The 23,021-nt window shown below is 37.2% G+C and overlaps 1 protein-coding gene across 1 annotated transcript in view; it reads left to right on the top strand.

The window, feature by feature from the left end:
* Nucleotides 1-23,021, top strand: part of ADGB (androglobin) — a gene marked incomplete at its 3' end in the record, with an annotated part of 133,531 nt that overhangs the window by 99,594 nt on the left and 10,916 nt on the right. The window contains exons 16-24 of the mRNA XM_008586395.1: nt 771-873; nt 3,366-3,507; nt 4,861-4,975; nt 7,090-7,257; nt 10,907-11,042; nt 11,669-11,806; nt 13,881-13,974; nt 18,507-18,641; nt 19,179-19,332. Coding sequence (XP_008584617.1) covers nt 771-873; nt 3,366-3,507; nt 4,861-4,975; nt 7,090-7,257; nt 10,907-11,042; nt 11,669-11,806; nt 13,881-13,974; nt 18,507-18,641; nt 19,179-19,332 — 1,185 coding nt within the window. The remainder of the gene's footprint in view (nt 1-770; nt 874-3,365; nt 3,508-4,860; nt 4,976-7,089; nt 7,258-10,906; nt 11,043-11,668; nt 11,807-13,880; nt 13,975-18,506; nt 18,642-19,178; nt 19,333-23,021) is intronic.

The following is a 23,021-nucleotide window of genomic DNA, read 5'->3' on the forward strand; positions in this document are numbered from 1 at the left end:
TTGAAGCACTGAGAATTTGAGAGGTGATTATAACACAATAGTGAAGAATACCTATTATGAAAGTATATAAGTATATAAAAATATATAAGGTATAAAAATAGATAATACCTACTTTTGAATCTCAGCTTTGCTACTTACAAGCTCTGTGACCTTTGACAAATCACTTATCCTCTCTGTTCCAGTTATATAGGATGAATTGAAATCGCATATATGTAATCTGTGTGTGGTTGTCTTTTAAGGGACGTTCTGGTTTTACTTAGCACTTTATTGTATCTGCAAAACAAAACTCCACAGTCTTGTGCATTGGCAAGCAATGCGTATATTTATGAAGATTTTGTAGAAAGGAGGAGGGGGTTTATGCCACACACCATCCTGTGAAATACCTTAATATATCCCCATTCTCTGCCAAAGTTACTCCATGGCCTCCCTGCCCAGAGGGAACCATTCTCTGAGCACCACTCAGTTGGGGTCCACTCCTCTCTTTTCATTTCTGAAACAAGCTTACCTATTTTCTTTTCTCACAAAGAGGAGTGTTGTGTATCTCTTATGTGGGGCCAGTCACACAGCCACTGCACATCCAGCTACCATAGACTATTCCCCAAATTCTCCCGGTCTGATTTTCTTCACATTATTAAACCCATACTTATTATGGTGCCTAAAACATAGTAAGTTTTCTGTAAATGTTAGGTATTGTACTATTATCATTAGAAGTGGACAATAATAGCACTAATGGACTGGCATTAAGTACAGTAATGGTCTATTTCTTGCAGTTCTCAGAAGAACGTGTGCTCTACCATCTATTTGTGGATAGTCTAAAACCTATCGAGCTCTTTGTTTGCTTTTCTGCATTGGTACGCTGGGGTGAGTCTGGAGGTAAGAAGGCTCTGAGAAAATGATAGTCTTAAAGCTCAGATCACATTCATGCTGGGAATCATGCAATGGTCAGATTTTTAGTTCATGGAAGAAGGAAGCTCTTTCCTTACCGGAGTTCCTCAAGAGTCACACAGGACCACCTGTGCTGTTTCCTCTGAAGCTCCTACTCCCCAGGTATCAAGGGTTGCGCTCCCACTTGCCATCTTCACCTCTCCTGGTTGCAGTCACTTGTTCCCCTCTTTGGCAGCCCTTGTTCTGTTTTCCTTTTCTGTACATGGCATCACTCTTGATTGTCTCAAATCTACTGAAAAACATGAGCTCTTTCTTTTTTGATATGCCAATTCCAATGACCTTTTCCTCTATCCCACCTTGGCTCCCTGCTTCCATGAACACACTGTAGACCTGATCCTTACCAACTAACGCATCATCTGAGACATCTCAATTTCACCACCCCCTGACTCTCCAGTTCATTCTTTCTAGAACTCCCACTCCTACAATTTTTGACCCCACTGGGACCTCCATCCATTGACCCTACCACTCTTTCTCTGTCCATCATTCTTTTCATGTTTTGTTTTTTAAATTCTTCTCCCATTTCCAGCATAGTTTCTATGGTCCATGACTATAACTATATCCTTGCATATGCCCTCAATACTTTGCCCTTCTTACCATCTCATAAGATGCCAGGGACAGTTATTTTTCCAGGAAAGTAAAAATTTCCTGGAAAAATTCCAATATTGGTTAGACTCAATTCTGCTCCTAACATGTAATTGCAACGGAGCAGCTAAATGTGACTGGAGAGGGGGAAAAAAAAAAATCCTGCATAGCCCCATTAAATGGAGGAGCACAAATCTCATCAAGGCCCGTAAGCACTGCCACCATTTCTCTAGTTCATTCATTCGCCCAGTGTCATTCTCGTGGACGGCTACTTCACACCTTCAAATTTTCAACACCCACTCATGCACACTTATTTTCAGCTGATGATCTTCCTGCTGATTTTACTGAAGAGACAGAAGAAATTAGAAATGACCCACCTCACCCTTACACGATGAACTCTCTCAAGCTCTCGTCTGCCTTCCCTCTGGTTCTAACAGATAATCTGTCTCTGCTCCTTGCTCCTCTGCAAGGCTAAGCCTTGCACACACATGCACACACACAAAGCATTGTTCTTTCATTCTTTAGCCTGTTTTGTTAAAGCATTTATCTTTAGCTCAAATTAACAGACCCTGGCACTGTAGGAAACCAATAAATATGTGCTGAATGCTTAATATTGAGTGTTTTGCCAACATTGAGGACAGGGACTTTTTCACCAAGGTATCCCCAACGTTTTGAATGGTGTCTAGCGTACAGCAGTTGGCCAAAAATTACATGTTGTATAATAAACCTTCAAAAGTTTAGTGATGTTTATTTTAGTATGTCTACCAAGACAGTACCCACACCATGTCCTAGAACATTTAAATTCTATATGTGCAAAGGTGTTTCAGGTCATGTTGTGGTCTTATGTCCTCAGCTCTAGTGTTTTCTGGAAATAGGGCAAAAAGTGTTTTGCCCTTAGTCATTGATAAAGAATATTCCGTACTATTTATTTCAGAGGAAAACTTGATATTAAAATTAAATTTTGGCGGGCCGGCCTGTGGCTCATTCAGGAGAGTGCGGTGCTGATAACGCCAAGGCCATGGGTTCGGATCCCATATAGGGATGGCCAGTTTGCTCACTGGGTGAGCATGGTGCTGACAACACCAAGTCAAGTGTTAAGATCCCCTTACCGGTCATCTTTTAAAAAGAAAATAAATTAAATAAATAAAATAATTAATTAATTAAATTTTTGTTAATCATTTGCTATTTATATGTAAAGTCAAAGACTCTGAGAATCAAAGATAGATGTTTAGATAAGCAATGGGATATTGTGACTTGCTTTGACACCATCTTAGAGAAATCTCTTACTTTCCCAGATATGATGTGCTTCCTTCTCTTAAAATTGCATCTAGAAGGATAAAGTAATTAGCACCATAGAGATAATAGACGTGATCATATACTACAAATGACATATACCTGTCTGTCCTCTTTTTCCAAATTTTCCCATTCCTGGCTACTTCACCTGAGGGGACAGAGAGGAGGATCTGGGTTTCATTTGAGTATTATTTTCTTTTTGGTCTTTTTTTGTGACCGGTAAGGGGATCGCAACCCTTGGCTTGTTGTCGTCGGCACCACGCTCAGCCAGTGAGCGCACCAGTCATCCCTATATAGGATCCAAACCCACGGTGGAGCTCCGCTGCGCACCCAAGCACCACACTCTCTTGAGTGCACCACGGGGCTGGACCTTGAGTATTATTTTCAATAATTATTTAACTGGTGTAATTTCAAATATTTTATGAACATTTTCAGAATATCTCTAATCCTTATTGTTATTATTATTACTGGATACAAAGCAATATGAGTGAAGGCCAACTATACTTTCACAATCAAATTTCAATATTTTTTCACTTATCCTACAGCCTTGACCAAAGATAGCCCTGCTGTAGAGCCTGGCCTCCTAATAGCTGAGACGTTTTCTTGGAAATCTCTCAAGTCCCGCAATCTTGTTCTGAAGATACATACATATGCTACCAAGGCTACAATGGTTCGCCTTCCTGTTGGGTATGGAGTGACTTCATTTTTCCATATTAAGAATTTTTTGAAGACTTGTAAACTGTTGATTATTAAGAAGCAAACCATGTGAACTCTAGGATATTGTTTTCTGAATTGATTTCATAAGGCACAGGTCCACTTATTATGATTCTTGAGAAAAATAATTTCATGAACAAACAAACTGAAAAGTGCTGTGCACTGAATACCCTTTTGGAAGATTCATAATTGTTGAAGATTCTGGGAATATCTTTAGTAAACAATACTGTTTAAACTTGTTTAACCTAGCATTTTCTAAAATTAATTTATTAAAGAATCCTTTTTCTCATAAATCTTATTATATCCTCTAGCAAGAACTTTGATTTCATTTAAACACAGATTGAGAAATATAGCATTTTCCCCTACCAACCTATAGTTTCACATGTTATTAATTTTGTAGGTATTATGTTTAATTAAGATAAAGCTGATTAAACACATTACAGTTTCCATTTTAAGGAAAATATGTGTAATCAATTTATTTTTATTTTGATGAGTAAAATTCATATTTTAGATAAAATAAATATTTTCACTGGATTTTTTCCCTAAGGTCAATCATGCTAATTCTAGTGCTCAAGGAGAAGCTATGGCTCTTGTGCAAAAGCAAAGCCTGAGCAACAATTTCAAATGTTAAAATAATGTATGGTAAGCATTCAGTATTTCTAGAAAATAATAAATCTTAAAACTTCAACATTTCTCACAAGCATAAACTAAACACTTTGGCATGGAGAGATTCTCCCAGAAACCAAGTCACTCTGTCCAAGTGGTCATTCATCGAGACAACCAAGGACAGGAAATTAATGAAAAATTCTCTTATGTCCACGCTTCCCCCCCCCCAGGAGAAACATATCAACATATATGTTTTGGACATGTTCTAAATACTCATTAACTGCGGGAAAATGCTCTCAATGATACTGTAACCTGGTAGGAGAGACACAGTTAACATATCTGAAATGGTGCATTTGTGAGAAAAAGACTATGAAGTCTTCAAAGCCCGACAGTCACAAGATTACTGCTGTTGTTAGGGAAACATCCAGACAGTCTTTCCATGCGAGTGCAGTGTGTGGGAGGTATCTGCAGAAAGTGCAAGTTTGTCATTTAGCCTGACTATTTTTACCCTATGTAATTAGTAAAATATAGATTCCATGATCTCTCAGAGTTCTTTTGGAGTAAAAATTCAAAGGTCTTTATTCCATCTGTGTTAAAAAATTCAACTCTTTGCTAACCTTTGACATAGTTTGAGTTCCAAACTTTTGTCAAGCAATTAAAAGAGGGAAATACTGCAACCAAGGAAGCACTTGGTCCTCATACGGTGCCCATTGTCTTTAGCAGGCACATGCTGCTCTTCACTGCTTATTCCCCAGTGGGACATTCCATACACATCTGCAGCATGGTGACTTTTGTCATTGGGGATGAAGATGTCGTGCTGCCCTACTTTGAGCCGGTAAATATTTTAGCAACCATGTTTTTGTGTGTGTTTTATTTTCAAAGATTTTGAACTAAATCTTATTTCTATTTTTTATTCGACTTACCCATTTTTATTTAACCTTTTAAAACTATTAAGTATATTCTGCAGGAAATTTTCAAATGCACCCTGTAAAATGAACGGTCTAAACTCTGTAGGGATGCAAATAAAATTTCTCTTCTCCAACAACCGCCTTCACCTCTACTCTGTGGAATCTCTGTTTACATCTATTAAGATATCAGGTAGATCTCATGGAACTATTTATCCTTTGAGGTACAGTCCTTTTCAGTACAGTTTAAAGTTTTGATTTCTTTTTCTCCTTTCGTCCCTTCCTTGGTCTAATTTGGTGTGTGTGTCTCTGGGATTCAGGGGTAAAGGGTGGCCTGTGGGAGGTTCCATCACTTCCCCTTCATCTCCTCTCTCTTCTTGGCCTCTTTTGGTTTCTCTTGCTCCTCCACTCTGACGGGGTCTAAAGGAAGAGGCCAGCATCTGCTCTGAGGTCTCCTCTTGGTTTTAGATGTGCATTTGGGGGAAGATTTGCATATGACCTTCCTGCTGCATAATTCCTGACTTCCTCAGCTGTATCCCCTTCTCACCAAAGGCAAACAAGCAAACAACAAACACAAAAAATAACTCCAAGTGGCATGACCTTGTATTGATGGATTCTCTAAGGCAGCCAGCAAATCTTGTAGCAACAAGTCGGCTCCAGACCTTACACTATGTCTCATGCCCAGACGTGCCCCACTCATGCATTCCTACCCATCTAGACAGTGGCTGAGCAAGGCTTCCCCTGGCTGTCTCTCTATTTGCTGCTCCATCTCTCACTATTTCTGTTCCCTCCTGCTCAATAGGCACAGAAGAAAGATCAGCAAGCCTACCTCCTAAGCAGACGTGCTTTATTTCTCTTACTTTGTTTATTCTGCTTTTTTCAAATTCTTGTCTTTTTTTAAAAAAATAAGGCTGTTTTAGATGGTATACATTATCCAGTTTTCTTGCTTTAGATGATTTAACTCCCCAGGTGTTTACTTATTTTGGTCTATGAGCTCATATTTCCCTGGAGATATCACTCCTCTATCTTGTAAAACTTATTGTGGTTCAAGTTCAAGCCCCGTTGGTCTTTGATCTTAATGAAGAAGCAAAAGAGGACAGAGAGTGGCCCAAGAGCAGAGATACTCAAGCTCTTTAGAGCCATTACTGATCACTCCCAATGCTGCCCCCGTGACCAAACAACATTTCTGCTCATGATTCAAATTAGGGAGATGAACCACTGAGATGAGGCTTTCCCTAGGCTTTGGGAGGACTTGGGGGAGGTAATGGAGAAGTAAATACATTAAGGTGGCAAGGCAGTTGCATCTGTTGCCATCAGCTTCTCGCCCCAGCAGGGCATATGTGCCGTCCATTCCTCAAACTGCCTGCAGGGAACCCAGCAGCAACAGTCGCACCAGGGCGCCCCCTAGGGACGAGGCAAAGACAGACTTCACCAGGTTTTCCTCCAACTTCATGCTGCCTCCAAGCACCAGCTGCTCCTCTGGGCAACTCCACCACTACCCACTACCCGCCAACCGAGATAGTCTTCAGACACTTCAAGGGTTTCTCGGGCTTTTTAAAAATTGCTCACCTCCTGAAATCCCCATTTCCTTCTTGCTTTTATTGTTTCCTCAGCGTTGACAGCAGGAGGGAGTCAGCAGCCCGTGCCAGTGTACCCTCTGGTCTTTTGTATCTCTACATCCTGCTCCCTCAAATCTTCTCTGCTCCACAGTCCTCAATTCCCACAGAGTTCTTGTCAGACTGATCCTAGACATCTGTCAGAACTAAGTCTGGAGATCAGTCCTCTGGGGAAATGTTCTCCAACCCCCAGTACGAAGTAGGTGTTCCCCCCACCCCACGTTCCCACCCAGATGGGAATGGCAGTCCTTGTTTTATATCTCCGAGGCCACAGCACCTGGGAAAATGCTTTGATCAAGTCAGTCCTCCGTAAGTAACTGTTGAGTTAACCATAGAGCAGAGGTTTAGTATTTTCACAGAAATTAAATTTTGTAAACTTTATTACACTTCACCCAAAGGAGGACGTCTGCTATGCTCTGTCTTCACAGGAGAGCTACCGATTTACAGAGCAGGCTCTGACAATTCTGAAAGCTGTTGGGAATGTGATTGCTTATTTCAAAGACAAAGGTAAACTTTCTGCAGCTCTGAAGGATCTGCAAACAGCTCACTACCCTGTCCCCTTCCACAATAAAGAATTAACAGCACAGCACTTCAGGGTAAGTTTGCTCTGGATGTGATGTTCAGAGGAGGAAACTTTCTATTTGACTTGAAATATCTTTTATTAGGGGACCTCCAAAATCAGAGCAGAGAAAATATTTTGGATGTAGATCATTTATTTGGGAAGTGATTTTTAGGAAGCAGAAATGAGGGTGTGGGTAGAATGAAATGAAAAAGAGAAAGAAATTGGTTAAAGGATGTGATAATTACCAGGGCTCAATTGTCTAGAGGATCCTGATAAACTGTGCAGGAAATCCCTCAGAAGGGGTCCCCTGAAGGATGGGGAGGTTGTGGCACTTATCCACCAACTCTTTCTGCCACTGATAGATTGTTGCCCTCAGGGGCTTTAATTTCTTCACACATGTGACTTGTGCCTCTGCTAGGGCTGAGTAGCATGCTGGTTTTGCAGACAGCCTTGAGTCTCTGACTTCCTGGTAGCCCCTTGATGAGGGAAATTTATAGGGTGTATGGACTTTTCTACCACTACTGCACTGAAATCAGGTGGACCTACATTTGGGTTTTTTAACCATCACACTATTGACATTCCAGGCCAGATAGTTTTTGTTATAGGGCTGTCCCATGAACTGTAAGATGTTTCATAGCATCTCTCTGGTCTCTACCCTGTAGACACCAGTAGCATCCAACTGTGACAACTGAAAATGACTTTATACTTGCCAGATGTCCCTTGGTGAGGAGGAGAAGCATTTGCTAGATTTATCAAATAGAAATACAGGACACCCAGTTAAATTTTAATTTCATGTAACTGAACAGTATGTGCAATATTTCAGACCTAACTTATAATAAAAATTCAGTTTATCTGTTATCCAAAATTAACTAAGAGTTGAGTTTTGTTGGGGAAATATAATTAAAAATAAAATCTCCTTATAACCTAGAATTTTTTACAAAAGTAGAAGAAAACAATTTTATTGTTGAGTCAACGTTAAGCAGGAATGCGATGTACATTGCAGGCAATCCACTAAGGGATAGCAAAGACAGAAAAAAATCTCACCCTTTTATATAAAACACCAAGCAGGTACAGGCCATTACATACACACTCTCAAAATCCATAATAACTAGTCCTCAGTTTAAAGGACTCAACAGTGTCATTTGCCACATATAGTTCATCCTAAATTCACTCCTCATTAGGAGTGACCATCTATGTTTGGTAATTAGCTTTATCCAAAGGAAAAATAAGCTTTTCACACCTGTATGACAAGATTTAGTTTTGCAATTTGGAGCAAGTTGCCCACCCACCTAAGTTCGGTTCCCGGCCTCCCAAAGAAATGGGAAATAGAAGCTCTATTTTTTTTGATGATTACATTTCAAAGAGATAGTTCCCAGGTCCTTGAGAAAAACATTCCTGGGTTGTAAAACTGGCAAGAGGCTTACTTAGATTTTAAAAAGATTTACATACATTTAAAAGAGAGAGAGAAAGAATTATAATTACAAATTTTCCAAAATAAATGCTCTAAGAAAAGAGGTGGGGGCAGTCTCTTCCCTTATGTTCCATAGGGAAGATTAAATCTCTTATTTTTAATTTGTGTTTGCCTTTACAGTGTCATGTGTTTTATCTGGCAACCCTACCTGGGGACAAATCATCCCCAGTTGAAAACCACTCACCTAGGCGTTGAGTAATATACAAGAAATATTTGCCATGATTCACCTTTAGAACTAGTCTGATAGTGCTCCCATCCTTAAGTAAACTCTGTCATCCATTCTACAAGGTGGTAACTGGTCACAAGCTCTAAAATTAAACAAATAAATAATACAGTCAGCATATGATGAGAAAGCTGTACCCTGAGGCCATAATTGGTGTTCAACATCTCTCTCCTCTACAACTTGTTCTAGATTTCCCTCTTTTCCAGCCAATGCTTCCAGTTGCTTGGCTGGTAAGTGATTCAGCTCTTCAACCCTGATGGATGCAAGGTCTTGGTTGTCTTATTCTTATCAGGCCATCTTATTTGTTTAATTTGTCAGTAATTGTTGCTGCAATTATTCACTCACTGTGGAAGCACCAAGAAGTTCCCAGCCAGTTCCAGACAAAATTCTCCCTGCCCCGATTATGAAGGAGGTACCCTAGTACCTCATGACAATCAGTGGGATTTCTTTTCCTACCCTGTTATATTAATTCATTTTTTTCCTGCTTGGTCACCAGGATGAGGAACCCAAAACAATCATGCATATGTCATATGACTCTATTGTACATTAAATCACACTGTAAGAGTATTCCCTGATAGAGCATTCCCTGCCTCGCACCCTCAGGAATTAAATCCTCCAATCCAGCAAACCCCTTGTTGTGGGGAAGAGCACAGAGTCTGCAAATGGGTCACTGCAAATGATGGGAAGAGAGGCCAATTCTCCTTGCAACTTTTGAATCCCAGGCCTATATGTTTTAGCTCTGCAGACATAGCACCACATATAGGTCTTTGGTTCATATTTCCATACTGCATATTTCCATACTGCAGGGTGCCATCTCCGGGCTGACTTCTTAGCTGAGTCTTTCGTATGCCATCTCACTCTACCAGTAATTTATCAATTCTATTTATGGTATATGTTATAGTTTAGGTTTATTGTAAATAAAATAAACCTTAGGACTAATGGGTCCCAGACTATTCCCAGTGCTTGAATTCTCAAAGGTCACAACCTTTGGTCCAAGGATACGTTAGGCTAGATCTCTGTTTGTAAATCAGATTTTCTATCACATTTTATAATGATGCTCGCAGAGGTACTGAGGACAGGGAAAGCAAACTCCTATCTGAGGTGGATGTCAATTCTAGGAAGGATGAATCATTGGCCCCCCTTGTTCGAAGTCCACTGAAATCAACTTGCCACCAGGTGTTTGGCTGGACTCCTCAGAGGATGGTATCATATCAAAGCATCAGAGTCAGTTTCTGCTGACAGGTCAGATGACTGATCCTGGTAGTCACCATCCCTGCTACCAAGACTACTCTGTGCAAGGGACTGTTGTGATCAGCCATGATTTAAAATGCAAGGGATTGCTGTGCATGTAACAAAATGGGGGCTGTTTTGGTAAGAAAACATTTCCATCTCATACCCTGATAATTACAGAGCTATGTGACATATGATGAAAAAGCTTTGTCTAAATAAATCTAAAAGAGCTTTTTCAAAATGAAGTACTCTGAAGTGATAAGAAAGTGATAAAAACTCTAAGCAACATATTTTCTTATTTTCCATCACATAAAATAATAGTGCATATTACAATGAATGACATCTTGGAATTGATGTAATCTGATTTTTAACTTGCTTAAGCACAAGGATCATATTTTTTATGTTACTCTATATCTCCTCAACCTGTTTAATGCTGTATTTTGATTGAATATATATTATCAACATTGTTGTAGTGATTAAATATTACTAAATTAAAAATAATCAAATGATAATTTTGATTTCTTACTGGGTGAGTGACGCTTTGAAATATTTTGTTAGATGGTATATATATATATATATATATATACCATCTCTATATATATATATATATACCCTTATATATATATGAGAAATGTTTTGTTTTTGTTTTTATTTTTTGCTTTTTGTGTTTAGAATATATAAAGATTTTAAAGCTTCTCTGGTCAGGTAATGGTATTTTCTTGGTTTAGAGAATATATAAATGTATTTTATCTTTTTCAGGTTTTTCATATTTCTTTATGGCGTTTAATGAAAAAAGTTCAAATAACAAAACCTCCTTCAAACTTCAAATTTGCATTCCGTTCTATGGTTTTGGACGTGGAGTTACTTGATTCCTCCTTAGAGGAGGTGTCTTTAGGTACTGATTAATTTTAGATATTTGATCAAGGAATTCCTAGCCTTATATAGATAAATCATTTGAGAAAAGTGCACTTAAAAGTTTTTGTGGAGTAGGTAGAACATGTCCGCGTGCACAGTGTGGAATCCCAGCTGTGCTCTGGGAAGCTGAAGAGGTCCCAGAGACCTGCCAAGTATCCCCCAGTCTCCAAGTCCCTGCCACATGTACATCCAGGGAAAACCAGAGTTTTCATTTTATTTGTTCCTAATTAAAAATTTGAAAGTCACTGATCTACATGGTATGATTTGAGGAACTCTGGAAAGATCCTGCAACTCAGGAAACCCTGCTGATCTCCCTTTCCCATGCTCTGTTCCCACCATTTTAACATTTCCTTTCATGTTTGAGAGAAATTTCTGGCTATTTTCAGAGAGTAATCAATACTAGTTCACTAACAGGTCACTACTTTGTGTGTTTGTTTCCCTCTTTTACCTTCTAAAAGGGACCACCTACAGTGGGCAAGGTTAAATATAATAATCAATCTATCACTGTGTCATTTCAGTGTCAGAGGGTTTTAGTAGCTAAAGGCATTGAACTTGGTGAAGGGACTACGTGTAACTTTCAGCACAACATTTGTCTTTTCGTTTCAGTGGAATGGGTAGACGTTAAATATTCTTCACCAGCAAGTGAGAAAGAGTATTCTCCTGAGGAAGTCACAGCAGCAATTAAAATTCAAGCCATGTGGAAAGGGACTTATGTTAGATTACTTATGAAAGCCAGAATACCAGGTATAACTTTTCAGACATTTATGAAATGAACTTGTGTATGTAAGAATGGATATTTGTTTATGCGTGTTAATTTTAGAATCACCCTATGTTATGGTGCAGCTAATTAATTTTAATCCTATAAATATTGAAGTTTCTTGAGTCAGGAAGCATGTCAATACACTCATTCTCTTGTTCCCACAATTTAGTACAGTGCCTGGCATACAGTAAGCACACAATAAATACTTGCTGGGCCGACCCCGTGGCTCACTCGGGAGAGTGCAGTGCTGGGAGTGCAGCGGCCGGCAGTGCCGGCAGTGCCGAGGCTGCAGGTTCGGATCCTATATAGGGATGGCCAGTGCACTCACTGGCTGAATGCGGTGTGGATGACACAAAGCCAAGGGTTACGATCCTTTTACTGGTCACAAAAAAAAAAAAAAAAAAAAAAAAAAAAAGCAGTGCCGAGGCTGCAGGTTCGGATCCTATATAGGGATGGCCGGTGCACTCACTGGCTGAACGCGGTGTGGATGACACAAAGCCAAGGGTTACGATCCTTTTACTGGTCACAAAAAAAACAAAACAAAACAAAAAAAAATACTTGCTGAAAGAATGAATGGTTAAATGAATGAATGAATGTAAATGATCAGCTTTGTTTTCCCAATCTTTTGTGAGTTCTTTTAAAACAGGGAACAGGTCTTTTTCTCTGTATATCCCCAGTGCCTAGCAATATGCTGCATCAGTCAACTTCAGCCAAGTCATAAATATTTTTACATTTCTAGACCATTTTTCAAAGAAATGAATGAATTAATTAATAAATAAATAAAACAGAAGTCTCCATATATATATGGTAACATATATTTATAAGGCATAAAATGCATTTTAAGTGTGTTCTTAGATTTCTTAAATTGAATATATTTATGTATATAAAATAAAATATTTTTGTGAAAAAGGTCTATTTTACCATCTTAAAGTAAAACGTGGCAGATACAGAAATTAAATTCAATTATTTTCATTCTGCAATTTTCGTTGACATTTGATAAGAAAAGCCTTACCTTCAATAGAATTCTTTTGAATATATATTGAAACTTTTTTTTGTAAAAACATCTCAATTTGAAACATTTAATGATAATAGTGAAAATATTCATCTAAGCAGTAAAAATTATGGATAGACAAGGTAAAAGAAACTATGTGGCATTGTTTTGTGATAGAAAAATATTACAGTTGCCTGATTTTTATGTTTTCTTCTATTACAAAGAAAGTATGCATTTATAAAACAAAATGTATGATAAAATATGCTTTTTGTTCATATATGTTGTAAAAATTATATTCATACAGTGATTTAATTTTCCTTTTAAGAGACTGAAACACTTGAGCAATTTAATATACTTAATAGAATTTGCATTTCTTTCACTCAACACACACCTATTGAATAACTCTTGTATGTAAAAGCACTGTTCTAGATTCAATAAAACAGACAAGGTTTCTGCTCTGATGAATCTTATGTTCTAGTTGGGGAAAGCATACAGTAGACAAATAAATATATTAAGATATCCATTTCAGAGACTGGTAAGTACTATGAAGAAATCAAGAAATTAGAAAAATAATGTCATTTTCCAACATGTTAAATTTGAGGTGCTTAATATGGGTTTGCATTTTTCCTGCCAAATTATCTATTTTTGAGTTATTTGTGGATAAGACAGTAGATTGGGCTTTAGTGGGATCCTGTTAGCCATGGTTCTTTAGAACAATTGGATGGATTAATTTTTCTGAGATAAGACCTTTCATAAGGAATTTTGGGAGTGACGGAAGATGTCCTTAAGTAAACTCTTTGATGAGTACCTTAAATTAGATCAAAGATCATTTTATGATTTCTAACTAAAGGTGAAGGGAAATGGCATAATATGGTAAGCAGAGCTCTCGGCTACAGGTTTATAGCTCTATATTTTAAACATGACTTTTCTGTAAATAAAGCCTACAGCTTTGTGTACCATGTTACTTGTGAGTTTCAAGTTCCTCGATGTACAATGAAGGCTTTGGATAAGAAGATCTCTCTGGCATCTCACAGCTTTAATATTGTTATGCATTATTATTTTTTTAGACACAAAAGAAAATATCAGTGTTGCAGATACTCTTCAAAAAGTTTGGGCTATGTTGGAACTGAATATAGAACAATATGCACTTTCTCTCTTAAGGTAAAGCAGTGCAATGATGTTTTTATTATAGTATATTGTTACCCTTCAAGGTGCAGTTCAAATGCTACCATATTTATTGGTTTTTCTGTAATCACTGCTGCCAGAAACACACCATTGCTTCTGAGCTTCCACAGTATTTTACCTGAAATTATGGTAAAATATCTATGGTTCTTGCTACTTTTTGTTTATGTCTTAATGGCACATAACTAAAATTATAAGCAGAAAACCTCTGAAAAGCAGAACAAAGTTTCCTGAAATCTTATGCTGCTGAGAAGTCAAAAGTTAGAGTTTAGGACCTGATGGGAGATGGGACCCCAGTAAACAAATAGTCAGGTGAAATCCCTGGAGAACAACATTCTCTAAACAGAGACAAATCAGAAGTAGGTTGAACTTTACAGAAACTGCATTCTAGCCTCAAACCATGACCAGGAGAGAATGACCTGAACAAAACCAAGAGAAAATTTTATATATACTTATGTTATATATAAATTTTATATTTATATATTATGTATAATTGTGTATATATATATATATATATATATATATATATATAATTTTGAAAGAAGCAGACCCTCTGATGATCCAAAAAAAAAAAAAAACTTCCAAAGGTAACTATTATGGAAATGCCCTAGAAAATAAAGAATAAAAAAAATAAAATAGATAAAAAGTTTGAGAATCTAATTAGCACAACACATTCAAATGGAAACTACATAAATAAACATTTTGGTAACTGAAATTAAGAACTAATGAGTGTGTTTAATAGCAGATTATTCAAAATAGAAGAGATTAGTAAACTAAGAAATAAGTCAACAACAAAAAAAATCCCAACTGAAACATAAGAGGAAATGAGTGGGAAATAAGGGACGTGTCGAATATGCTTAGAAAGACTAGCATATATATGATTGGAGTTCCAGAATATAAAAAGAAAATAGCCAAGAACTCTCCAACACTGATAAAAAGGTATCAACCCATGTTTTTCTGCAGACTACAGTCAGGAAAGACACAAAGAAAACCACACCTAGACTCATCACAGTTAAACTGTTGAAAATCAAAGACCAAAAGAAAAGTCTTAAAAGCAAACAAAGAAATAAGATATATTATTTTCAAAGGACAGTGAGACTAATAGCATATGTAGGAGTAAATTCCTGACAGCAGTAACACAAAATTCTGGAGTTGGGTAAAGGTTGTAAAACATTCTAAGATTCTAGCATTATTAACAGAAGTGGTGGAAGCAATAACTAATCCTGGCCCACAGATACTGTTATTGCCTGATCACTCCACTCCAGCTTGATTCATTTTTGCTACAGAACCCCTAATTGGGTATACTTTTACCTAAAATTCCAATTGGATGGAAACACACAGAGCATAAGCCCCCTTATGACACCTACCTCTTGTGGGGTCTATTACGGGAAGATCTCTAGGTCAGATCCTACACCTAATTTTCATATAAATGATGTGCTAAAGAGTGAGCTCTCCTATTAGGGAGTCAGATCACTTCACCATGGAGGTGTATTTGGAAAACAATCATAACACTTCGGGGGGCTGGAGTCCCTCTCCTTGTGATCTTCCCACCATGGTCAAGAGCATTTCCCAGAATCCCAGCTAATGTACAATATACGGAGGCCATGCTCTTTCAGTAGTTCAAGTTCTATACCCAAACCTGCTGAACAGATAAAACCAGCATGTCTGACTGTTATTTAAGCTCACATGCTAGGAGCATCCAAAGCCACCTCATCCTAGCAGGAATTAATTATACCGTTAAGAGCACAGCTTTTGGCATAAGACCAAATGCAAATTAATCTCAGCTGTACTAATTACCAGATGTGTGACCCAAAGTACGTTTTTTAATCCTCTCTAAATTGTTTTTTTAATCTGTAATATAGGGATAATAATGTCCACCTTATGGTACTATTGCTTAGAAAAGCTGTAAAGATAAATTCAGGTAACACAGGAAAGGTACTTAGCACAATGCTACAGACTGGACCACCACAGAACATTGACTATTATAAATACTGGGACTGTCATTACTACTGCATGTAGAACGTTGAGGTCCTGAAGCCTAGCCTTGCATTCTAAACTCTTAAGGGGCAGAACTTCCCCAAGTCTACTTTGTGGAAGGCTGAGTATACCAAGTTAACTTTCTCTCTGTCCAATTAAAATTTAGTCTTAAAATTTGGTCCAATTGTATGGATGTACACAGAGAGCACAAACTCTCTTATACAATTTGCTCCTCCATTGTGGGGCCTACCACAGTAAGATCTCAGGGTCAGATCCTACGCCTAATTTTTATGTAAATGCTATGCTAAAAAGTTGAGAGCCCATATTAGGGAGTCAGATCAGACTAACTCTGACTAAATTAAGATTAAATCTTAATTAAGACTAAATTTCCCAACTCTGTCAGGGATGTCTCTCTGGATCATTCAAGATATTCCACATAATATATGAGGATTTTGATGACCCTGTGTTTATTAAAATTTCCTGCTGTTTATATAAAAGGGTAGAATGTTTGAGGGGAACAGTGACTGTCTGGAAAGATTCTACATTTGACCCTTATTTCAGGATGGTGGTGGTGAATTCCCTATATGACTGTGTCGGCTCAGCCAACATCCATGTTTAGATTAGGCCAGCTCCCATGTGCTTTCCAGTGGTGCTCTGCTGGAAAATGATTGACCACCAAATTTTAGTTCCCAATTAGCATGATCATTTTTTTTTTTTTTATAATCCAAACCAGGACGATGTTTGAGGGGAACAGTGACTGTCTGGAAAGATTCTACATTTGACCCTTATTTCAGGATGGTGGTGGTGAATTCCCTATATGACTGTGTCGGCTCAGCCAACATCCATGTTTAGATTAGGCCAGCTCCCATGTGCTTTCCAGTGGTGCTCTGCTGGAAAATGATTGACCACCAAATTTTAGTTCCCAATTAGCATGATCATTTTTTTTTTTTTTAATCATCCAAACCAGGACGATTTGACAAAGAGAGATGGAGAACTCTTAAAAATTAAGCCATGACCATAAGTATAAACCACTACTTGTTCAGTCATACCAGGATATATGGTCACCCTACTCTTTGTTCTTGTCACCATTTTAAAACCCCTCCAAGTATGACCCTGTTAATTTCCTCCACCACCAGACTAATGATCGAATGGAGCATGTGAATTCTGTCCTCCCCATGAGGACCTCCATGGCTTTGCTTCCCACTGACAATCAGTGAAAGCATCTGTCTTCTGAAGCCGAAGAACACCTCTAGCTCTGTTTAGACCTCTAACAGAGAAACATTTTCTATGGCCATAATGGCTTTCGTCCCACCTAATATCTGAAACATTGTATAAAAGACCCTATATTCCTGGTGCTACTAAGGCCAGATCCAGTTTCTGGCAGAATGAGAGGCATAAGGCCCAGAGAATCCATCATATCACCACTTCCATTGTGTTCTGGAGTATGCCACATCCTTCCAAGGGGCAAACATGGAGGAATCTCAGCCCATGATTCTTTTAAGTGGTTGCACGAACACTCCCTCATGCACCGGAAATCATGCAGAATGAAAATTCCCTTGTTCATGGCTTTAGTGTTTTTACCATTTGCAACAAAATGGATGGACTTAGAGAAAATTATATTGAGTGAAACAAGTCAAGCACAGAAAGAGAAATATCACATGTTCTCACATATTTGTGGGAACTAAAAATCAATCAATCAATCAATATACAAACAAATAAAGGTGGGGTAGAAGACACAACAATCACAACAATTCCTTGAACTTGTTAAGACAAGTGAACAGATATGATGTAGTGGATGGGAGAGGGGAGACAGGGAGAGGGGAGAGAGGGAGGGGGAAAGAGGAACGGGTAAAGGGACATGAAAATCAACTACAATGTATATTGAGAAGTTAAAATTTAAAAAAAAACAAAACAAAATCTATTTTTCCAAACCCATTCTTCAATTTAAACTCCTTTCTACTCTCTATTCTCTACCTCAATTCCAGACCCCTTGGTGGCTCTCACACAGATTTATTGCTGGTATTTGCATGCTTCTAGTTCTTCTCTTTATCACAAAACAAAATCTATTTTTCCAAACCCATTCTTCAATTTAAACTCCTTTCTACTCTCTATTCTCTACCTCAATTCCAGACCCTTTGGTGGCTCTCACACAGATTTATTGCTGGTATTTGCATGCTTCTAGTTCTTCTCTTTATCACTTAAATTTTGGTTCTGATTTTCCACCTATAAACTTTGATTACTACCTCAATCATAAATTACACTCTCCTCTGACTTCAGATAACCCTGAGCACCCTTGAGAGACATGGTTTAAGGTTGACTTGGAATGGGACCCCCTACCACGGCACCATGTACCATGGGCCACACTCCCACCCTCTTTGATCAAGAACTCAGTCCAACAAGCAATGGTTCTCAATATTTTATGCTTTTTTTTTTCTTTTTTTTTTTTGGCTTATTTCTTTTTTAGTGAGTAAAATAAAGTTATGTATCCATGGCAAAAACCACTTTTAAAATAAACCCTATTTTTACATTTCTAGACTAATGTTTAAAAGCAAGTGCAAATCTATGGAATCTTATCCATGCTATCAAGATGAAGAAACTAAGATTGCTTTTGCTGACTATTCTGGGACCTATCAAGATCAGCCACCAAATTCTTGGTTCATAGTATTCAGGTCAGGTTATCATAAACGGGCAAATGATGTAATCTTTCAATGGCATGCAACATTTTTATATCTATAGAGCACTATGAATATTTATGATAGTAAAAACATCAGCTTCTAGGTTGCTTTGATAACTTACTTAATTCTTCCACACTTACTATAAATGGTAAGATATTATAGAAAATTTTATCTATGTTCTTTTTATTAAAATATGAAAAATATGAAGTAATTATTGGAACTTTTAAGGAATATGATAAAAATAATATAACAAATTAGTATAGTTTCAGTATAGAAAGAGATCCTTCTGTTTCTAAGCAATAGCATATTAGGTAAAAGTCACAAATTACTAACAAAATGGAATTTCTTATCAGTTTGCACTTACATGACAAAATAACATATTAACAATTTTTAAAAGAAAATAGCATGCATACCTTGTCATTATTTGAAACTTTGGATTTTTTTATTTTTTTTATTTTTTGGCATTAAACCTAATTTAAAACTTTCTTTAAGATTCATGTCAAGGTAAAGTTCATGCTCTTGTGATTACAGAGAAACATTTTTGGTTATTCAAGATATGATTTTGGTTCCCAAAGTATATACTACACTTCCAGTGTGTATGCTGCACGTTATTAATAATGATACCATGGAACAGGTGCCAAAGGTGTTCCAAAAAGTGGTGCCTTATCTTTATACAAAGAATAAGGTAGGTGTAAAATTTATTTTTTTGAGATGATAGAATGGCAGTGAAAAGCCATCAGCTTGTAGCAGGTCCAGAAGAAAGAAGGGCACAAGTTTAACAGAGGGCTAGGGCCCTGGTCTCATTTACAGCAGGCGATAGTTCATGTGAATGCTAGAACATTCTTTACCTCTGAGCCCTCCTTTTTCTTCTCCCTAAAGAAAATATGACAAAAAGGAAGCATTAGAAATTCTAAGTATTGAAATCATAAAATCATACAGACCCTTAAAAGAGGAATAGATTGAAAGAGCTCATTTAGTCCTATCCCTAAACCAAATCAAAGGGTTGTCTTTGCTTCCCACTGGGTTTTTATTCTATTCCTGAATATTTCAGAAGATTGAGATTGCACAGTCACTCACCACCCACCACCCCATAGACTTTTCTAGGCTGCCTACGTTCCATGAGTGGCCAGAAGCATTTGGCACGTTCTTCCTGCTGAATGACAGATCCTGATCGCTGACCTTCACTCGAACCACGTTGCCTCTCTATTTAAACCCCATCTTTCTGTTTTCTGTCATCTCCTCTAAGAGGGAATCATCACAAAAGATAGTGTGTACCTGGACTGGAAACCGAGAGATCTGTTTAACCTCTGATCTTGCATTTTTTAAGTTTATGGCTTTGAACCTCTTCATATTTCTCTTAGTGTTGTGGCTGTGCTTGACATCTGAGGTTCATTTCAGCCTATTTTATTTTATTTATACTTATTATTTTTCTATGCATTATTTTGTGTAAATTAAGACATACCTATCTAAAGAATGCTGGTTTTACAGAAATAAAGGGTAAGTTAAAAATGCATTTACTCCATAAAAACCCTAATAGCTCTTTTGAACTGTTTTAGGAATTTTAGGAAAGTTTTTAAAAATCAGGGCAATTAAATTATTGGTGAAATCATTTAATCCAATTGATACATATACACATATATGTGCTAGTATTTTTGAAACTATTTTTTACTGGGTATTTTATTGATATATTATTATAATTTTAAAAACTTGTGTGTGTTTTATTAAACTCTTAGCATTTTTTTCTATTATTTTTCACGAGATAAATTTTCTTGATATTGCAGTCACATTTTACTAAATTTAAAGACATTATCAAATTGTAACATGGGCTTAAATTATTTTTACTTTGTATTTTTTTTTTCCTTTTTGTCTTTTTTCGTGTCCGGCAACGGATCGCAACCCTCAGTGTCGCGCCCGCACCGGACCGGGACTGGCAACGGGATCGCAACCCCCGGTGCCACGCCCACACCCCGCTCAGCCAGTGAGCGGGAACTGGTCTGTATGTGGGATCCGAACCCTCGGCGGGAGCCCCACCGCGCTCCCAAGCGGCGCACTGTAGCAGTGTGCCACCGGGCTGGCCCTTTACTTTGTATTAAATGTGGCAAGTTTCACATTTACATTTAATGAGAAAATATGGAACACATTAATTTTTGTGTGCAGTTATCTATATTTGGAACGTATAATGTATAACAAACATTTTTTTTAATTCACTTGATTAAAGTCAATGCATTGATATGTTATTTTTATTTATATTTATATTTATTATTTTTCTTAATTGCTTTTGAAAGTGTATTTCACTTAAAAACAGAACAATTTGCTAATAAAAGTCTGTTTCAATATATAAAACATTTGTCTGCAAACTTTATTTGACCATACAATTTCCTTTTGCTCTATACTTAATCTCCCATGTCCTAATAAGTGACGTTTTATTAAAAATTACAATATTATGGAATTTATCTATAAACTTTACCTCCCTACAGCAGAATACCTGAGTTAAACACCATACCTGAGTTCAGCACTAGCTCTTCAGTTATAAACTTGTCTTCAGACCTCTTCTGCTCTTTACCTCTATGCTTACATAATTTGGCATAGCCCTTATGAACTCTCTTGTTATAATCCCACCCTTATATTCCAGGGGTGGTCTCAAAAGACAACTGAACATCTTTGGCTAGATAGATAATGTCTAACACTCTAATGAACAGTTATGGAACTGGTAACCTTAGGTGGGAACTTTATGGTTGCCTCTGCCTGGCAGGCTCATCAAGGACATACTAACCCACATGAAATTCACCAGGGGCCTTGACATATGCCTTCCTGAAATCCATCAACAGCAAGTCTGCAACATTTACCTGATTTTGTGTCTTCTAATCTTGTCAAAACGGAAGTGAAGTACTTGTTTCCTATAAGCTGACATTGGCTTTTAAGAATCTTTTTTGCTTCCTCGGGCTCTCACAAGGCATCCTTTTTATGATCTACTTTGGTAAGGAATGTTATTAAACTTATTAGTCCCTGGTTTGCAGAGTACATACGCTTCTTGAATTTGAAAAATCAGAATGTTTTGCTCTATTTTTTGAATAATTCCTGAAAGGCCATGCATTGTAGTTCAGAATATTCATGTATGAGATTTCTCAGTACTAGGTACTCTATTTTCTAGCTCTTTTTCTCTGAGAGTCCTGAATCCAGTTAGAATAGCCAGGTCCTGTCTTATAATTCTATCCCTGGTTTAGCTTTAGGTTTTCATGTACCGATATCTATCCTACCATTAGATAACTCTTTTTCCTCTTAAAATTATTCTCTGAGTCTGGACAAATACAAAACAAGAGTCATGCAATTTTGTTTTGCTTCTTTAATGCATTAGTTCTATAAGATCAAATAATAATGAAAATAGTGATAAATCCATGCATTACACTTTGCAAATAAAAATGCTTTAGCATAAACAATTTATCTTCCTTTTTTACTTGCCCCAAACATAATGTCAAAAGGTCCTTACTGGTGTTGCAATTCTCATCTCATTATGGGTATTGGAATTCTGGTTAATATGCCTAGATTATTGAAATTTTATGTTTTCATTCTGGCTTGTATATATCTAATTTTTGTTTCTGGAAATCTAAACACATCAGAGAGCTTCCTTTGCAACAGAAAACAACTGGAAAACACATCTATCTTTTTATTTCTTATTAGGAGCATCTGGAATTATAAACTCAGAATTATGTTGAACCTTCGGATGTTGTTAAAATATCATGCTCATGCTTCACTGACTTCCTGGTCAGATATCCAATTATGTTGAACCAAACTATTACCCACCCTGAAGTAGTTACTTTCCCAGATTCTTTAGCTGCCTCTTTTCTGCAACCTAAAGAGCTCATCTCCAGACACACATCAGGGTTTTGTGGAATCAGATCAGTTGTTAATTCAATAGCTTTACCTGTCACCCCAAGGAAACTACATTTCTATACAGTCTTCTGCTTTCCTCACCTCAGTATTTCAGAAAGATGAATATGGGAGACAGGAAAATCAAATAAGAAGCTATTGGTCTACCCTAGGATGATGCAGTGATAAAAATTTGCCTTAGGAGGCATCAGAAGCATGCCTAATTAGAAAAAAACATAGTCAACATCTACTACAGTTAAGCACTTTATTGTATAATTAAAGAACCACACAAAGAAAAATGTTATAGTCAGTCATTTTCCTGGAAACATAAGATGATGCTTTCTAAGAGGAATTTCAAAACATAATGCTAGCAATTCTATTTTTATTAAGAGATTTTGAGATCTATATGTATATCAAGATAATAAAGCATTTAATACTATATCCTGTATTGTACATTTGAGAGACTAGTAGCAGTGCGACTCATTTCTGTGTAATTGCTCTTTCTTA

Source organism: Galeopterus variegatus, unplaced genomic scaffold, assembly GCF_000696425.1.
Source record: "Galeopterus variegatus unplaced genomic scaffold, G_variegatus-3.0.2 Scaffold3972, whole genome shotgun sequence".
NCBI classification, from domain to species: Eukaryota; Metazoa; Chordata; class Mammalia; order Dermoptera; family Cynocephalidae; genus Galeopterus; species Galeopterus variegatus.